General features: G+C 36.6%; 3 protein-coding genes across 4 annotated transcripts; 1 reads left to right on the forward strand and 2 right to left on the reverse strand.

Moving 5' to 3' along the window:
- Positions 1-1,446: 1,446 nt before the first annotated feature.
- On the reverse strand, positions 1,447-7,877 carry gngt2b (guanine nucleotide binding protein (G protein), gamma transducing activity polypeptide 2b). The gene is made up of 5 exons (XM_051123555.1): positions 7,766-7,877; positions 4,369-4,478; positions 2,878-3,056; positions 2,237-2,325; positions 1,447-1,788 (listed from the first exon to the last, which is right to left on the reverse strand). Exons 4-5 carry the CDS (start codon positions 2,318-2,320, stop codon positions 1,663-1,665), a joined length of 210 nt encoding a protein of 69 aa, XP_050979512.1. The 5' UTR covers positions 2,321-2,325; positions 2,878-3,056; positions 4,369-4,478; positions 7,766-7,877; the 3' UTR covers positions 1,447-1,662.
- On the forward strand, positions 7,324-11,317 carry tmem101 (transmembrane protein 101). Its single transcript, XM_051123553.1, has 4 exons — positions 7,324-7,492; positions 7,741-7,921; positions 10,060-10,206; positions 10,304-11,317. Exons 1-4 carry the CDS (start codon positions 7,362-7,364, stop codon positions 10,610-10,612), a joined length of 768 nt encoding a protein of 255 aa, XP_050979510.1. The 5' UTR covers positions 7,324-7,361; the 3' UTR covers positions 10,613-11,317.
- Positions 11,318-11,371: 54 nt separating this feature from the next.
- Positions 11,372-16,521, reverse strand: LOC127173643 (slit homolog 2 protein). Of its 2 annotated transcripts, none has more exons than XM_051123550.1 (3): positions 16,178-16,521; positions 15,563-15,905; positions 11,372-13,970 (listed from the first exon to the last, which is right to left on the reverse strand). In XM_051123550.1, exons 2-3 carry the CDS (start codon positions 15,833-15,835, stop codon positions 13,185-13,187), a joined length of 1,059 nt encoding a protein of 352 aa, XP_050979507.1. In that variant the 5' UTR covers positions 15,836-15,905; positions 16,178-16,521; the 3' UTR covers positions 11,372-13,184. The 2 variants fall into 2 exon arrangements, with proteins under 2 accessions (XP_050979507.1, XP_050979506.1); XM_051123549.1 differs by having other exon boundaries at positions 15,563-15,979.
- Between the last annotated feature and the right edge of the window lie 368 nt (positions 16,522-16,889).

Consider the following 16,889-nt stretch of genomic DNA (forward strand, 5'->3'; position numbering starts at 1 on the left):
CAGACAATGTGATATTAGCTTTGGTTACAAACTTAACGTTGTTGTAAAATAAATTATGAACATTCATATCATCTTTTCCATCAATTTTACATGCTATACATTAAAATCATTTTAAAAACATGTATTTGAAAGAATATTTTTATGGTAAAGCAATAGGCACCACATGTCAAATCATGTAAATGTCAGTATTAGTCCTGCTAACAGGGAACATTCTCTGAACGTTCTGGCAAGGTTTCCTCCAAGTTATGAACAAACGTTTCCTTTAATAGGCTTTAATAATGTTCTCAAAACGTTAGCACAAAAAATATTAATAATTCATGGCACAATGGATAAACAAACAGTTTTTCTGAAAATTTACTTGGATGTTTGTGTAACATTTTTTAAATGTACCAAATTTTTTAAAATGTAATTTTTTAAATGTAACTTGCTTCAGAACGTTCACTGAACATTCAATAGTATCATTCTCATAATGTTTGCAACACTATCAAATTGAATGTTCCCTTAATGTTTGCATAATGAAGAAAAAATATTTTAAAAATGTGTTTAAAACATTTAAAAAATTCAGAAATATTGTTTTTATAACCTAATTCCATCGTTAGTAAAATGTTTTTAAGTAGTAATTTTAGTAATTTATGCTTTTTAATGGACAGGACAGTAGAGATTGACAGAAATGCACAGGGTGGAGAGTTGGGAACGGGACTGGCAAAGGACCACGAGTCAGGACTCGAACTCGGGTCGCGAGAGGTGCAGATTACCGCTAGGCTATCAGCACCAACAGAACCTACTTTTTCTTAGCTGGGAGAATGATCACTTTCTTTGAGACGCAAACTCTGGAAACTTTAACAATCCCATTCAAAAATACGGTAAAATAGCTTGCTGTTGGGTTTTGCTCACAGATCTTACAGGCTCAGAGAGAGAGATGCGGGTCAGTGATACAAAGTTGGAAAAGGAGCTTACAGGATCAATCCTGAGATGAGGATCAGAGAATGAGCTTAAGTTCTCGAAACACAGGAAGCAGCTGCTCTTCAGCGGGACAGAGACGTCTGACACCCAAATCCCGTTATCACAGCAGCCAATGAGCGATTCACCTGCGCAGCCTTACGCATACAGAGTGCGTAAATGCAAGATCACGCCCGTGTTTTCATGGCCTCTCAGCATCTTTTTTAAATACCAGAATCAGATGCAATTGGAAAGGACGTGAAATCTCAGTACAATATTGATTTGGGGTGCACTTACACATTTAAAGGGACAGTTCACCCCAAAATTAAAGTTCTGTCATGATTTCCTCACCATTATTCCAAATGTGTATGACTTTTGTTCTTCTGTTTTGTCCATACAGTGAAAGACAAAACCAATCGATGAATTTTAATTTTTTGGGTGAACTGTCCCTTTAAAGTCAAATGAGGGTTTCCACTGATACTGTGACATTCAACCAGCAAGACATTTGGTTAAATTGCTACTGAGTTTATTTTAAAAAGAGACAGGTAGAATCTTCTCACAAAAGGTACTGAATGACACGAGGGCGTCCTCTTATGCTTCCTGATCTGTACAGAATTTAAAACTAATATGGTTGCTAAAAAAAATCTGAGTATCTAGTACAAACATTGATGTTTCATACAAAAGTAGTCAGTGAACAGAGCCCTGGTGCGTCCAGGGCCGCTGCTACGTAATAATGCATCCACCCTTCTCCTTGAACGGGTTCTTGTCTTCTGGGACGCCCTTGATGAGCGGGTCTTCGGCAGACTTCGCCTCAACAAACGCAATGATCTCTGGGGCTGTTGCTGATACCTGAGAAGACGAATCAAGAAAGATGGTTTGAGAATGATTGTTTCACTGACTGCCACCAGCTCATAATGGAATCAAGCAACCAAATAAGTAACCAGTCAGAGGATGTCATAACTGCTGCAAACGTTCTGGAGATCTTAAAGGGACAGTTCCACCAAAAATGAAATTTATGTAATTATTTAATCACCCTCATGTCATTCCAAAACATAAAAGAAGACATTTTAAAGAATGTTGGTGACCAAACAGTTTCAGTTCCCATTGACTTCCATTATATGGACAGAAATTACAATGTAAGTCAATGGGAACTGACAGTTTGGTTACCAACATGCTTTAAAAAATATCTTCGCAAAGAAAGAAAGTCATACAGGTTTAGAACAACACGAGGGTGAGTAAATGACAACTGAATGTTCATTTTTGGGTGGACTGTCCCTTTAAGGGCTGGAGTTCTCACCGCAGTTCGGGGAGTGTTCACTTCCAACTTCAGCTGTTCCAGCTCCATCTTCAGGATGTCTTTATCTGACATGTCCCGAGCCATCCTGCCTGTTCAGAAGAAAATAAATGATAAAAAGATATGTGAAACTAATATTATATATTATGTTTGTGACCTGAATAAAATTGGCTTGTTCAGATGTTATTTTTAAGTTACCATTTTTCAGTGTATTGTTAAAAGCACTTAATTTAAAAAAGAAATTATAAAAATGAAAAGGAAAAAAACACTGTCATTATAACACAAGAAAATGCTTTTAAATGCTCATGAAAACAATATGTATTGTTCCAAAATCAACTTTTAAACAATGTTTAGAAACTCACTATATATATATATATATATATATATAAAAGCTGTGCATTTATAGAGACGTTAAAATACTGAAAACTACACTTCGTAAGTTGTAAATTAAGATCATCAGAACAGGTTTTCATTTCAGTTTTTATACTTTATACAAAATGTCAAGTTTAATTCAATGTGTAGGTTGCCATATTTGTGAAATTTACTAGCAATTTCTTAGCAAAAATTGCTTCTACACTAGATGTTTTTCATTATAGCATGAAAAAAATCAGTCCTGGCTGAAAAAAAAAAAATCCTCCATTTACCTGTTGAATGGGACTGGCAGCAGTCAGAGAAAGTCCTGAAGACTCCTAGGAGATCATCAGCGTGGAGGTTCTTCCTCCTCTCCTGTCCAGACTATGCTGTGATCTCTGGGTCTCCTCCTCTATTTCTGCTGTCCGGACCCCTCCTTCTCCTCGCTCTTCCTCAGGTGTAGAAGTTGATCCTGGTGGGGATTGTGCTCTGATGTCATCAATCTCCCCTGATCTCATTAGGCCAATCAGAGCAAGTAGGACGGTTGTGAGGAGTCACCTCTAAACAACATTGAAATGGTGCAGGACGCACAGAATGTGGAAACTGAAGAGTGCTGCAATCATGCACTGATGGAATCACTGTGTCCACAATCAGCAGTGCTTTTTATCTACGCATGAAAACTTCAGCCTAGAAAGAGCTTGATGTGACTTGTATATCACAGGCAAGAAGCAGAGCATTTGTTGAACTTAATCAGACAGTAGAAGCAGTGAATATTCATTTGAGTGACCCTGAAGAAATCCTCAGACCGTCTGGAGTCTGTGCTGCCTTCAATTCAATTAAACTCAGTTTAATATCATCAGGTTTGTTTATATGGGACATTGATTTTGCAATCTTCAAATTTTTTCATCAATACAAACTCTGTTAATAGTCAGGCATGATAAATACTGAAAAATACACCAACGTTCCAAAGTCTGGGGTCGAATTTTTAAAAAGAAATGAATATTTTTATTATGCAAGTACTCGTTAAATTGATCAAAGTGACAGTAAAAACATTTATTATGTCAAAAAAGATCTGTTTCAAATAAATGCTGTTCTTTTGAACTCTCCACAAATAAGCAACACGTGAATTGTTTTCAACATATATAATCAGAATGTTTGTTGAGCAGCAAATCAGCATATTAGAATGATTTCTGAAGGATTGAAGAAGTAATGATGCTGAAAATTCAGCTTTGATTGCAACAATTACAATTTTTACATAGAAAACAGCTGTTTTACATTGTAATAACATTTCACAATATGTAAGATTTACTTAGAAATTGCTCAGAATTCTCTGAGCAATTGCTAGTAAATGTAATATAGCAATTTTTTTTGCATTAACCAGTTGAAATTGAGTTTACAATCAGTCATTAAATAATAGTTCTCTCAGATCCTAAACATAGGTGTTAAACTAGAGTGCTCTTTCTCTCAGCTTCAGGTGTGTTTGGCCGTCATCCACCGGCATCATGGCGCAATAAACTGCTCAGCGCAGGATTATCTTACCACGATCTGCTTAATAACCGCAATGCTTTCTTACATTCCCTGTGTTGGAAAAACAAGACTATTATCTGATGATTAAGAGTGTTTCAAGTCCATCAAATCACTATTTTGGATAGTTTTGAACTTGGCAGTGCAGGAAAACAGTGTGCCAGGTCTGAGCAGGCTTGAATCTGCTCCAGATTACATTTGCAGCAGCTACGCGTTTCCACTCATACGTGTGTGTTGAACTCTGGGTAAGCTGGCCTCACCTGTAAGCTGGTTTCTGTGGATCTGGGTTAGGCCCCCTTTGTCCAGGATTAACAGCAGAGATCTTGATTCGTGATGACTGACTTCATGACGTCATTATGACGACGAGCTTCTAAACAGATGTGGATCAAAGACGAAAAGAGTTTTCAGGCATTTAAAACAATCAGTTTAATACAGATGTATTTTTCTCCATACATTAAATGTGTCCTGTTTAATTTGACTAAAAAAAAAAAAAAACACTACATTTTTACTGAGATTAACAGAAGACACCAACTAAAATGTCATTCCAACCAAAAAACACTAAATAAATAAATAAATGAATAAATAAAATTTAGTATGATATCTTTAATATGATGAATAACAGAATAAGTACGTTGTGTCACGTTTACATGGATATATCTGTTTTTTGAATGACGATGGAACATTTTTTGGACGTTTCACATTATTTTATTTTCACAAAGTTTTTTTGAAACATTAAATTAGACACTTTCTATCACTTTCTATGCATATAAAATTACTTCTGTAAATGTCATTTGATGCAGACACCAAAATGAGACGTCTCATCATTGACCCACACATTAAATAGATATTAGTACCTAAAATGTACATCTTAGTACCTTTTATATGCATAAAATTCAGTTTAGATGAAATGCTACCGTGCATTAAATGTACTACGACGTACTACTGTGTCTAACCATGTATTTTATTATGAAATAAAATAAGAGAAGCTGCTGATTAATTTGATTTCAAATCTAATTAAAACCAGATGCGAATGTTTGCTGTAAATCTCTACTTAGCAATACAGATCTGTTTCTACTTATACACAGTGAAAATGATTTTTCAAATGAAACAAAGATAGAGTATATTTTACAAGAAAATACTATTTCAGTGTTTCTACTTCAGCATTTGAATTCTGTTTTACTTGCCATTTCTTTGTAATTATTTGTGAAATTTATTTATTTGCTCCAAATGCACTTTGAAACAATTCTCACTTAGAAATTTCTAATAAACTTCACACAAATGACAAAGAAAAGACAAATAACAAAATTAAACATTCACATGTACCCTAATAGTCTTGAAAAAACAAATCATTTTAACAGTGTAGGAAGAAACAAAACAATAATGGTGTGTAAGCTGTATGCAACGTCATATTAACAGATGATCACAGTAAGAGAGATGCATTGTAAATAAAGCACGTTGTGTGTCATTGTGTTGTCACGGTGCCTTACTTTCTCTAAAGCCAGTCAGAGGAGTGCTGACAACTGACTTCTGCTTTTAGAGACTGACACACGCTAAAGCTTCAGTAATTGAGCTAAGACTGATCAAGAAGAAGGAGGATTACGGGTCATAGATATCACGAGCTGTCTGTCACTGTCCAACAACCAGGACAACTCACTTCTCATTAAAACCTCCTTTCACTAGTTTCTTAGTGGCTATCAATTCTCACCCAGTGGTTTTCAAAGACATCTAACTTACATGAAACCATTATTTTGGTTCAGACTTTATCCTTACTGAAATTATGTAGTATTTTGTAATATATCAGGAAAAAGCTGACACTTTATTTAGCATGCACTTTTGTTGCATTTTTATCTTTTAAACACTAGATGGAACTAAAAGCATTCCACCATCTCAGTATGCCAGTGAGTGGAATAATAATAATAATAATAATAATAATAATAATAATAGTACATTTTTAAAAATATCCAAAAAAACAGGGCAAAATTTATTTTATTATTATGGATTTTTTTTTCTTTTTAACTTTGCAGGTCCTTGCGTTGTGTTTTAGAGTTAAGGGTAAAATGACATGGCGTCATTAATTAATTAATTAATTTGTTTGTTTGCTTGTTTGTACAGTGTCATAAAAATGATGTTATTATCATTATTAATCCTAGGTTCACTTTTCAGTGCATTTTTCAATGCAGTGAGAAATCTGTTGTTTCTCAGTGTCAGTATTATTTGTTTATTTGTTTATTTATTTAGTAATTTATTTATTTACTAGAAGCACATGAACAGAATTGTCAAATGATGTAACTTTTAAAAGTGATCATCTAAGTGCACCAATCACAGTAGTATAACTAAGGAATTTTATTTTGAGTCGTTTTATAAAGTTTTCTGGGTCAAGCTGAAAAAAAAAACTATTTTAAAATAATCAGTTAATCAATAACCTTTTTGATATTTGAAGGGAGCTGAATGGGAAATTCGGCTTTCTGAGCCACCATGCGCCCCCTGGAGGAAAACAACTTCATGTCACACAGGAACTAGTTACTATCGGTGTCAACTAACAAGGGTTTACATTTGCCAACAGGGATCCTGAAAGGCGCAGCGTTGGACAGTCGAATTATTTTCGCGATCCGGCTCTTTTGAACAGTTCGTTTTAATGAACCAGTTCAAATAATTGAATCACGATTCTTACGTCATGACGTCATTACGTCCTTGTCATAGCTCATGAAATGTTTCAGAGAAATTGTTACAAATGTTACAGATTATTGGAACTATAGCTATCATGTTAACATTGTGACGTTACTTATTCAGTTATACATTGTCGTGAAATACAGAAACGTATTAACAAATAATACTAAAATAAGAAAATGTACATTTTCAAGAGAATGAGAAGCGGTTTTAATTAATTTATTTATTTATATTTTTGACGAAATCTCACATTCATAAATGCAAGTTTACTAATAAAAGTGGTTTTGTTCACTGAAGCATAGAATATGATTAAAAAAAAGATAAAAATTATTTATATTTTATATGCTTATTCTAGTTTTATATTAAGTTTTTGTTTAAAATCTGCATTTAAAGAGGAAATAAAAATGAAAACAAGAAGTCGTTTAGAATCTAAGTGTTATTAAACAATCATTTATTCATTTTCATGTCTCCGCCGACAACAGATCGAAGACGAATCGCTCTACTGATTCATTCAAAAGATTCGACTCAGAAGAACGATTCGTTCACGATCCCTAGGAAGCAGATGATACTTCCGGCATCCTGAACCATGGCTGCTGCAACTCGCAAAAAAGCTCTGCGATTTTTCTCTCAGTTCGGAGCTTTTATCTTGACCCGATTCAGCTTCTGGAACTGTTTCAGCATGTTGATGCTGTTCGCGGAGCGCGCGGATGTGAAACGGTACGTGGAGAACACAGTAAACTCGCTACAGGGACACAGAACAAACACACGTGACATGCAGCTGTTTAACAAAAGAACATTCAGAATCAAAGCGTTTGTGTTTGAAATGCATTCGTGCATCGTCATATTTAAAGAGAGAAGCACAGCAATTTCCGCTGCTTTATTCAAGTTTCATTCAAAGGCACCGATATGAAGTTGGCCAGATGCTGAATCTAGCTAATGTGCATTGTCTTTTTTGGAGTTTTTAGAAAGCCAGACATCCAGGTGCCTTACCTGTACATCGATTTAGGAGCTGCAGTGTTGTGTGCCAGTTTCATGTCTTTCGGGGTGAAGAGGAGATGGTTTTCTCTGGCCGCTGCCATTCATCTGGCCCTCAGCACTTATGTGTCCTATGTGGGAGGACAGGTCCATTATGGAGACTGGCTGAAGGTAAATTTGATTTCATCTGTACAAATCATTTCTTTATTGCTAAAATATAATATCGGTGTTATTGTGCCAGCAAACACAACTGCAGAAGTAATTTCTGCGCTTTGCCATAGTATTTGTTTTTATTTTCTGTAAGCCAACCTGTAAGTTTGCATCATCCTGATTTCCTCAACAAAAACCTAATAGTATATTCCTTCTGGATTACTGATGAAAAAGAGAAGTTCTGTGACCAGAAGAAGTTTATCATTCTTTAAGGTTTTGTTCACCAATGAATTTTGAAGCCTAAATCCACCGCCAGAAGTAAAAATCTAAACAGGGTTCCTACGGAGTTTATGGAAAAGTATGGAATTTGATTCAAGTATTTTCCAGGTCTGGAAAAGTATGGAAAAAAGAAAACAGAGTATGGAAAAATATTTGTGTTTCCAGAAGTTCTTATGTAAGAATTGCAATAATGATAAAATCTGAAAATGTAATGTAATTTATTGCACAAGAAGTGAGATTTCATGGCAACGATTCTTCAGTGATTGTCAAATGTGTACTTTTTGTTTCTGCAAAATGCAAGTTATAAGCATTTTGGGTTTCTTCTCACAATATTCATAGCACCTTTGCAAAAATAAAAAATATACGGACTTTTATGTGCATACGAGAAACCATTAAATTTTGCATATAGGTCAATGTACACTGAGCTACCAGTTGTGCCCAGTTTGTGCTGTTGTTTCTTGGCCTCCACAAAGTATGCGTTAAAGAAACCCAAGGTCTTGAAATACTGCATATTGCCCTCATGAAAGCCAAATTTGAAACACTGTTTACAGTACCAGTCTTCTTTATAGACTCATGAACTTGGCAAATGTCATCAGCCTATTTCATGTCATGGTTTCTGCACCGCCACAGAAACAGAACTGTGTTCATTCAGACTTTACGCCTTGATACTAGCGGTAATGCAATAAAAAAGCCACATTTTTAAAAAAGTAGATCTGTTAATTCATGTGCATCCATACTTTGGTTTTATTCATAGTAGTGATGCACAAAGGGATATAAAAAAAACTAGAAATTGTAATGCATAAGTATGCAAAAAATTCCCATGCACACGTGAATAGTTTCTCGAAGGCACAAAAAAGTTTATGTGCATGTGAAGAAACCCTGAGAAAATAAAAATAAAAATATTGACAGATTTCTGTACTCTATGTGACCCTGGACCACAAAACCAGTCATAAGGGTTAATTTTATGAAATTGAGATTTATGAACTGTCTGAAAACTGAATAAAGAAAGCTTTCCATTGATGTATGGTTTGTTAGCATACAACTGCAAAAAAATAAAAATATTGAGAAAATCACCTTTACAGTTGTCCAAATGAAGTTCTTAGCAATGCACTAATCAAACATTAAGTTTTGATATATTTACAGTGGGAAATTTACAAAATATCTGCATGGAACATGATCTTTAATTAATATCCTGATGATTTTTGGTGTAAAAAACCCATACAGTGTATTTTGGCTATTGCTATAAATATTCCCATGCTACTTATGACTGGTTTTGTGGTCCAGGGTCACATATACCAGATATAAAGCTGAAAATAATGCTCTATGAACCATGTGAAAAACAGTGTGAAAATCGACTGAGAGGTTTGACTTTGTAAAAGTATTTTAAAATGGAAAATGGGTAGGAACCCTGTCTAAATGTAGGCTATATCTGAACTACACCAAGGTTGCATGACTTTAACGCCTTCATTTAACCAAAACCCATTGCCTTCAGAAGTTTCCAGGCTTTACAAAAAAAGACACTGGTCAGAAAAGCAAGTTGTCCCACGTTAGACTCACACCACTGCTTGATGGGTTGCTGCTAATGTGTAAATTAAGCTATGAATTTTAACAAATGACACTTCACATTTACTTGTGTTTTTGTTGATCTGTCTGTTAACTGTGCGTCTGACTGCTCATGCAAATCCATTTTTCATATCACGTCCACCCGAGGGATTAGCCATCCGTAATATAGTGTTATATAACTGCAGTAATATCTCTGTGATCATAACACAGCGGTCAAAAAAGGTTTGTTGGGATATCAGTCATCCATTGCTTGTATTTCAGTTGTGTTTTGAGGAAATAGCATTCACCTGCCATGTTTTCATTGATATCCGCCGCAGGTGAGGATGTACTCCAGAGCCATGGCCATCATAGGAGGCTTTCTGGTGCTGGCCAGCGGAGCAGGAGAGGTTTACAGACAGAAACCTCGCACACGCTCGCTGCAGTCCACCGGACAGGTCTTCCTCGGGATTTACTTGATATGTGTGGTGAGTTTGTCCACTTCAGAGGCCTTAGAAATCATGTATCAGATATGCCACAGTAGACCTGATAGTGTTAACCTCACTGATATTATTTCTCCTGCAGGTTTACTCGCTACAGCACAGTAAGGAAGACCGGCTGGCCTACCTGGATCATATTCCTGGTGGCGAGATCACAATCCAGCTGCTGGTGGTCGTGTTCGGGGTGTTAGCGCTCGCCTACCTCTCGGGCTGCTACGTGCGAGTGGCTTCCCAGATCCTGGCCGTTCTGTTACCGCTGGTTGTGCTGTTCGTCGACGGCAACATCGGATACTGGCACCGCACCTGCCGAGTGGAGTTCTGGAACCAGATGAAGCTCATCGGGCAGAGCGTCGGCATCTTCGGAGCGGTGCTCATTCTTGCAACTGACAGCTAAAGATATAGGGATACCACGACAGCTCTGTACAGGCAGCGCTTAGGACAAACAGAGATCAGGCATGCGTCTCAGGGGATCATTTGCTGAAGAAATCGACGGAGATGGACTGAGAGGATACAATTCCCAGCTTGCTCGGAAGCACAGAGTCTTCAAAAGACTGTTTACATTTCATTTGTTTCCATTTTTAATGCATTATTTAAACATTAAGAACGACTACGAGTCTTAAAAGTTAAATTAAAGTTGAATGATGAACTAAGGGGAGTTTAGAAACACATTAGTCAGTTTTGATGTTCTTAAGCTGTATAGTAATGTGGGCTTTTTTCCCCATGTTACCGACATTTAAAATGCCATTGCATTTTGTGCTGCTTGTATTTAGTTTGCATTCCTTATGCGACTTGTTTGACAGCATCACAGTGTCAATTAAAAACAATTTTGTATGGAACCTACAAAATCGTTTAATTATTGCATGCTGTTTCTAGTTAGATACATAGATGTTGTAAATATTACAACAGCAACTCAAGAATTCACAGTGTGATCAAACTGTCATAAACTGTATTGTATAGTTTTGTCAAAAGTAAATTTTGTACAAAACTAATACTAAAACAATAGCTTAAAATGTGATCTAAATAACTGAAAACGATGGCTCAGTACATCAAAGGTCACAATACTACATGGTCCACTAGAATCCACGTGCGTATGTTTACAGTCGCACTGAATAAATTTACAGGTCGTCTCCACAGGTCAGGGTGGCTGCTCCGGGTATTGAGTGTCAAAAAGTAAACAAACCTTCTCTGTGGCTTTTCATGCGTCACTCAGCTGGAGATCACTACCAAACACTCGAGTACTGAAACCCAAACTCAAGTCTCATTTCCTTCAGCAGGATTTTCGACAGTTAGCAAGATCAAGAATTGACAGAGTTCACAAACAAATAATGAAACAAATTTTTCAGAGCAAGGAAAAATATCCATATTGAATGCGGAGGATTGATTAAAAGTTAAGAGTGTTGCAGTGATGGAACATTTTTGCAGGCCTTGAACCTCATTCCCACTATTCACTTTTGAATTATTGTAAAGAATAAAGTTGATGGTTCTTGCAGTGTGATAATTTTCACAATTAAACACTACTTTTATAAATTTTTGAAGCCAAAATACAGTCGCCAGAAACTAGTGATGAGTTTACCTGTTTGGTGTGATGATGTTTAACAACCAGACAACACTTGCAGCCAGCTTTTTCAAGACAAGTAAAACTGTTAGAAAAATCACCATGCAGTATTAGGGTCATTCCTGGGATTCAATGACTTCTGTGTCTCCAGTAAAGATCATGATATAACTGCCTTAAAAATTAACAACAACATTTTGATGATGAATACAACACTTAATTTGAGCAAATGTTTTTTACATTGTTTGGAATATCAGTAATAATTTTCTCTAATGTATAGATTTATTAAATTCATTAAAATAATAATAATAATAATAATAATAATAAAGGTTTTTAGCTTGTCCCTAAAATATTGTCCACCCTGTTATATTCGACTACTGGCCCTTTAAATGAAAGTTGGAAAAAGGAAATTACACAATTTCATTGGAAGGAAAACAACTGTGGAAGGTGAGAGAGAGCCTCTGTTTTGTTAATCTGTTTTTACTTATTTTATCTTTCCAATTTGATGTGGTCAACTTCAACATATCCACCCTGTTAAGGGGAATATGAAAAAAGTATCATTTTCACTTTATTTGACAGACCTTCTGCATTAGCATTTGTTTGTAATGGCTGATTTTAGGTCAAAATGTCCACTTTGTTAGTGTCCACCCTGTTAAGTCAGAAAATCTAACAGGGTGGACACAATACATGGATCCTTAAATTTATATATCTCAGATTGACTGAAATTCACATGTTTTACATCTTCCTATCCTAATTAAACAAGAATTGATTAAGAAAAAAAAATGGGTTTACTTTTTTTTAAGTGTTATGATGTCCAAAAGGCACCGAATACTGGGAATGAGCCATTCACCTTGACAGGGTGGACATGGGAAAATGGTGATATTTGTTGGTTTAAAATACTGTAAAATGTGTAGAATTGTTTAAAAAAAAAAAACCCTAAATATGCTTAAAGTTCAAGAGATGTTATTCATGTCTAAACAACTATATGAACTGATGATGTTGAAAATTCTAAGGCAATAATATTACGATCTTTGCTGGGGACACAAATGGCACTGAATCCAGGAATGACCCATTACTGATTTTGTTGTATAATAAAACTTGAAAATATCTTGAGCTTGTGTTCACCACAGACCTCATTTCAAGCATTTAACCAAAAACCCTTTGACTTCAGGACGATGGGGTCGTAAGTGCTTGTTTCCAGGTTTTGGTCTACAAAAATGTTATCTCTGGAATTATATTATGTTTTGATGAAGAATTACTTATCATTTGTAAGAATGGCCAACAAACCATTCAAAATAAGACTAGGAAGATGTTTCAGGAAAGTAGTGAATATGAAGTGAATATGGATATGTGCTAAAATGAAGAGCTGTTGTGTAAAATAAGACTGTGTTCCTAATGGCTTTTGCTCCTTGCTTCATTTGCGAGACTCCCAGGGCATAGGATCATTTCCTTGTTTTTCCAGGCTCATCTTTTGCTTCTTTCGCTTGCGTTCTGCCATAACCAAAGCCGCCACCACAGTGACCATCACAGTTCCCGTAATGACGAGGACGGTGGCCGTTTCTGCGATACACAGCTGACTGTGCATCAAACCCAGAGACGCTCCAGACAGCAACAGCGGCAGATGACACGTGATGTTCATGTAATCGTCCACGTGGAGATGCCTGACGTGCAGTATCTTACTGAAGACGCGATGCAGTTCGCAGTCACACGTCCAGGGGTTCTCCGACATCTGCAGATGCGTGCTGGGCGTCTGCAGGTTTAAGAACGTCTTGAACTTCAGGCTCCTCAACTGGTTGGCTTCTAAGTTCAGAATGGTGAGGGTTTGTAAGGGAGCCAGAGCTTCTGTTTCAATCTTGGAGATGTTGTTGTGGTTCAAGAGAAGGACTCCAAGACCTTGTTGCATGGTGAGCAGACCTCCTTGGAGGACAGTCAGTTGATTCCACGCAAGGTTAAGGTGCCTCAGCATGGTAAGTCCACGAAATGCCCCAACTTCGATGACCTGAATGTGGTTGTGACTGAGATCTAACCTCTCGAGACTTTCTAGGTCCTCCAAAGCGTGCGATTCGAGGCGTTCCAGAGCGTTGTGGGAAAGCTTGAGATCTTTAAGAGTGGTCAAACCATGAGAGAAATCTGAAGGAAGGGCACGGAGCTCGTTGTAAGCCAGGTCCAACTTCTCCAGGAAGGTCAGAGAGGAAAGAGCCTAGAACAGAAACCAAATTTAAAATCAAAGATACATGCAGAGGAGTATATTTTCTGTTCACATTTGAAGGGATAGTTCACTTAATTCTGAAATCATTTAGGCAACTGCATGTTGTTCCAACTTTGCATGAAGTTGTTTTAAATATTTTTGTCCGTACAGTGAAAGTCATTGGGATGCAAACCAACATTAGGCACTTTCACTGAGTGGACAAAAACACTCAGTAGGCATTTTTTCAGATATCCTTTTTGGTGTTGGGGGTAACACATTAAAAGTAATGTGGGTTATGTAATCAGATTAATTTAAAGTAACTAGTAAAGTACTGCATTACTTTAATTTACAAGTTACTTTTTCAAATAAGTAATGCCAGTTACTTTGTTTTCACCTTTACTGAAGACATGTTAAGAGAAATCAGAAGTAAAGAGGCGTTGTGCGTGCTGTAGACTAAATGTGAACGTGCATTAATCCATCTCACTCACAAAAACAGATTCATCAAAATGAATTAAAACAGTGGAAATGCAAACTCAGAATATGATGCAAACCTGCAATAATTAAATGTTAAATAACACAAATATCCATTATGTATTTAATCCCATTTTTTTAAACAATGTCTTTGCTGCTGACCTTTGGTGATCACATAGTTCAAACATACTAACAAGCAAAGATGACAAAGATAAACTAGCATTTGTACTTTGTTGTTTTTATATTGCTGAAGAATGTTGAACCTTCTGCATTCTACTGTACAGACGTGAATTTACTTTTCCTTCAGCCTGAGGCTTATTCATTTTACTTTTTGGTGTGAAAGGGCTTTTACATTTGCTAAAAAAAGAACTTGTTATTTTCAAAAACAAACAAGCAAGTCCTGCCCAGATTTAAAAAGTAACACAAAAGTAACAAGTAATGCATTACTTTCCATAAAAAGTAACTAACGTAATTAGTTACTTTTTTAGGGAGTAACACAATACTGTAATGCATTACTTTTAAAAGTAACTTTCCCCAACACGGATCCTCTTTTGTGGTGCACAAAAGAACAACCATTCAAGGTTTCATTTTTTCTTAGCGTGAATAATCTTTTCCAACAGAAATAACTTTTGCACAATGAAAAGATTCTACTCTTAAAAATAAAAGTTCATTTATTTGGCATCAATGGTTCTATGCAGAACCTTTAACATCCGTTGGGCAAAAGGTTCTTTAAACTCTTATAAATAAATTTTCTTTATTGGGCATCTATGGTTCCACAATCTATGGTTCTTTTTAAAACTGTTCACTAAAAGGTTTGTTGTGGAACCCAAAATGGCTTTTTATGGTATCACTGAAATGTTCTTTGGGGAACCCAAGATGTTTTTTTCTGTGGCACTTCTATAAAAAAACAAAACTAAACAACAAAACTATTTTTAAGAAAGTAGAACAATAATTTGGGGCTCCCCAAAAACCTTACAGTAACCTTAAATCTAAAGAACCTTTTCCCACTAGAAAATAAACTTTTGTGGAATGGAAAGATTCCATTGATGACAATGGTTGTTAATGGAGCAACTGATGCCAATAAAGGACCTTTAAGGACCTTTAAGCGCTAGAAAAACCAAACCTGAACGCACCTTAGAATGCACCACCTGCATGTTGCTTTGTGAAAGCAGAAGGACCCGGAGCGCCCATATCCCTGTAAAGGAGGTGCTCCTCAACTCCGACAGCTTATTCCCACTGAGGTCCAGGAGCCACGTGCCATGTGGAATACTGTGGGGAATGTGAGTGAACCCTCGGGATCGACAGTCCACCAGCTCAGATGCGTCGTAACAAGAACACTGATGAGGGCAGAGCTTTGTGCTTCCCACCACCAGGAAAGCAATGGGTAAAAATATGACGCAGAGCATGTTCAACAGCTCAAAGAGTCTCCATTAAAACAAAACAGGCTCGTCCTCAATGCAGAACCGCCAAGTTGAGCTAAAAAGCAGTAGAGTCAACTGGTGTATTTGGTGCATTCATGATGCTTTTTCAAACAGCTCACAGCCTGAGATCTGTAAGGATTTGTGGCTTGGCATGAGAAGTCAAATTACATAAAGAGCTCTAAATCCTTTAATCCGTTTATCATTTCACACAGAATAGGAGTTAATCGCTTTTATGTTGGTCAACTTTCTTCCTGGACAGATGTGCATAGATCAAACATTCATTCATGCTTGAAGTCATTTAGAAATTACAGCTCTAATTGTACTTACCTGACGTGCAGTCAGTGGTTGAGCAGAAACACGCCTGATTCATTTTTCCTCTACTCCATCAGAAAACTGAACAATACTACACCACAGCTGGGCCTGGATGGAGAGCGTCTTGCATGCAACTCTGCTTTCAAGTGTCTATGACATGAACTTGATTTATCCTCAAAGCACACTGCATCATTCAAGAAACAAGAGTACTTGGTACATACTGAATATTTCATTGAACGGTCCATCAGCGTAGAAGCAGGACGTGTAGTCTTACAGTTAAGCATACGCACTTCTCTAAAGATCTCAATAGAAACCTCAAGGAGCGTCTTACACTGTGTTAAATCTTTGACGTGTACTACCGTGAGCTATGTTTAGAGATGGAAACGGGTGCCAGCGTTGTGAATGGAACAATGTGTATTAGTTACAGTAATAATCCAACCTTTATCCTTAATTATTCAAGAACAATCAAGACCTTTTGACACCGCCATAATAGGGTCAAGGGAAGTCAAAACCCTTCATAGTTCATCGCACTGATGAATAATCCATTGAAAACCTACTTGTTTAATTAACCCAAAGGCTGTCGGCAGTCTGTAGCTAAAGGCGTTTTAGATATGTGACCGGTAAACCTTATTATAATTACACAGGGAGCCAGAATCACATTTCTTTTACGATTTCTAAAAATAAGAAACACGCCACTAGAAAATAAATGCTAGCTTTCTGCATAGAA

Source organism: Labeo rohita, chromosome 12 (genome assembly GCF_022985175.1).
Source record: "Labeo rohita strain BAU-BD-2019 chromosome 12, IGBB_LRoh.1.0, whole genome shotgun sequence".
Classification (NCBI taxonomy): Eukaryota; Metazoa; Chordata; class Actinopteri; order Cypriniformes; family Cyprinidae; genus Labeo; species Labeo rohita.

Coding starts and splice junctions, on each gene's coding strand:
- tmem101 (XM_051123553.1), top strand. CDS start 7,362: ATGGCTGCTGCAACTCGCAAAAAAGCTCTGCGATTTTTCTCTCAGTTC. Junction 7,922..10,059: donor ATTATGGAGACTGGCTGAAG/GTAAATTTGATT, acceptor TATCCGCCGCAG/GTGAGGATGTACTCCAGAGC. Junction 10,207..10,303: donor GGATTTACTTGATATGTGTG/GTGAGTTTGTCC, acceptor TTTCTCCTGCAG/GTTTACTCGCTACAGCACAG.
- LOC127173643 (XM_051123550.1), bottom strand. CDS start 15,835: ATGCTCTGCGTCATATTTTTACCCATTGCTTTCCTGGTGGTGGGAAGC. Junction 13,971..15,562: donor TGCAGGTGGTGCATTCTAAG/GTGCGTTCAGGT, acceptor TTTCTGTTCTAG/GCTCTTTCCTCTCTGACCTT.
- gngt2b (XM_051123555.1), bottom strand. CDS start 2,320: ATGGCTCGGGACATGTCAGATAAAGACATCCTGAAGATGGAGCTGGAA. Junction 1,789..2,236: donor TGAACACTCCCCGAACTGCG/GTGAGAACTCCA, acceptor TCGTCTTCTCAG/GTATCAGCAACAGCCCCAGA.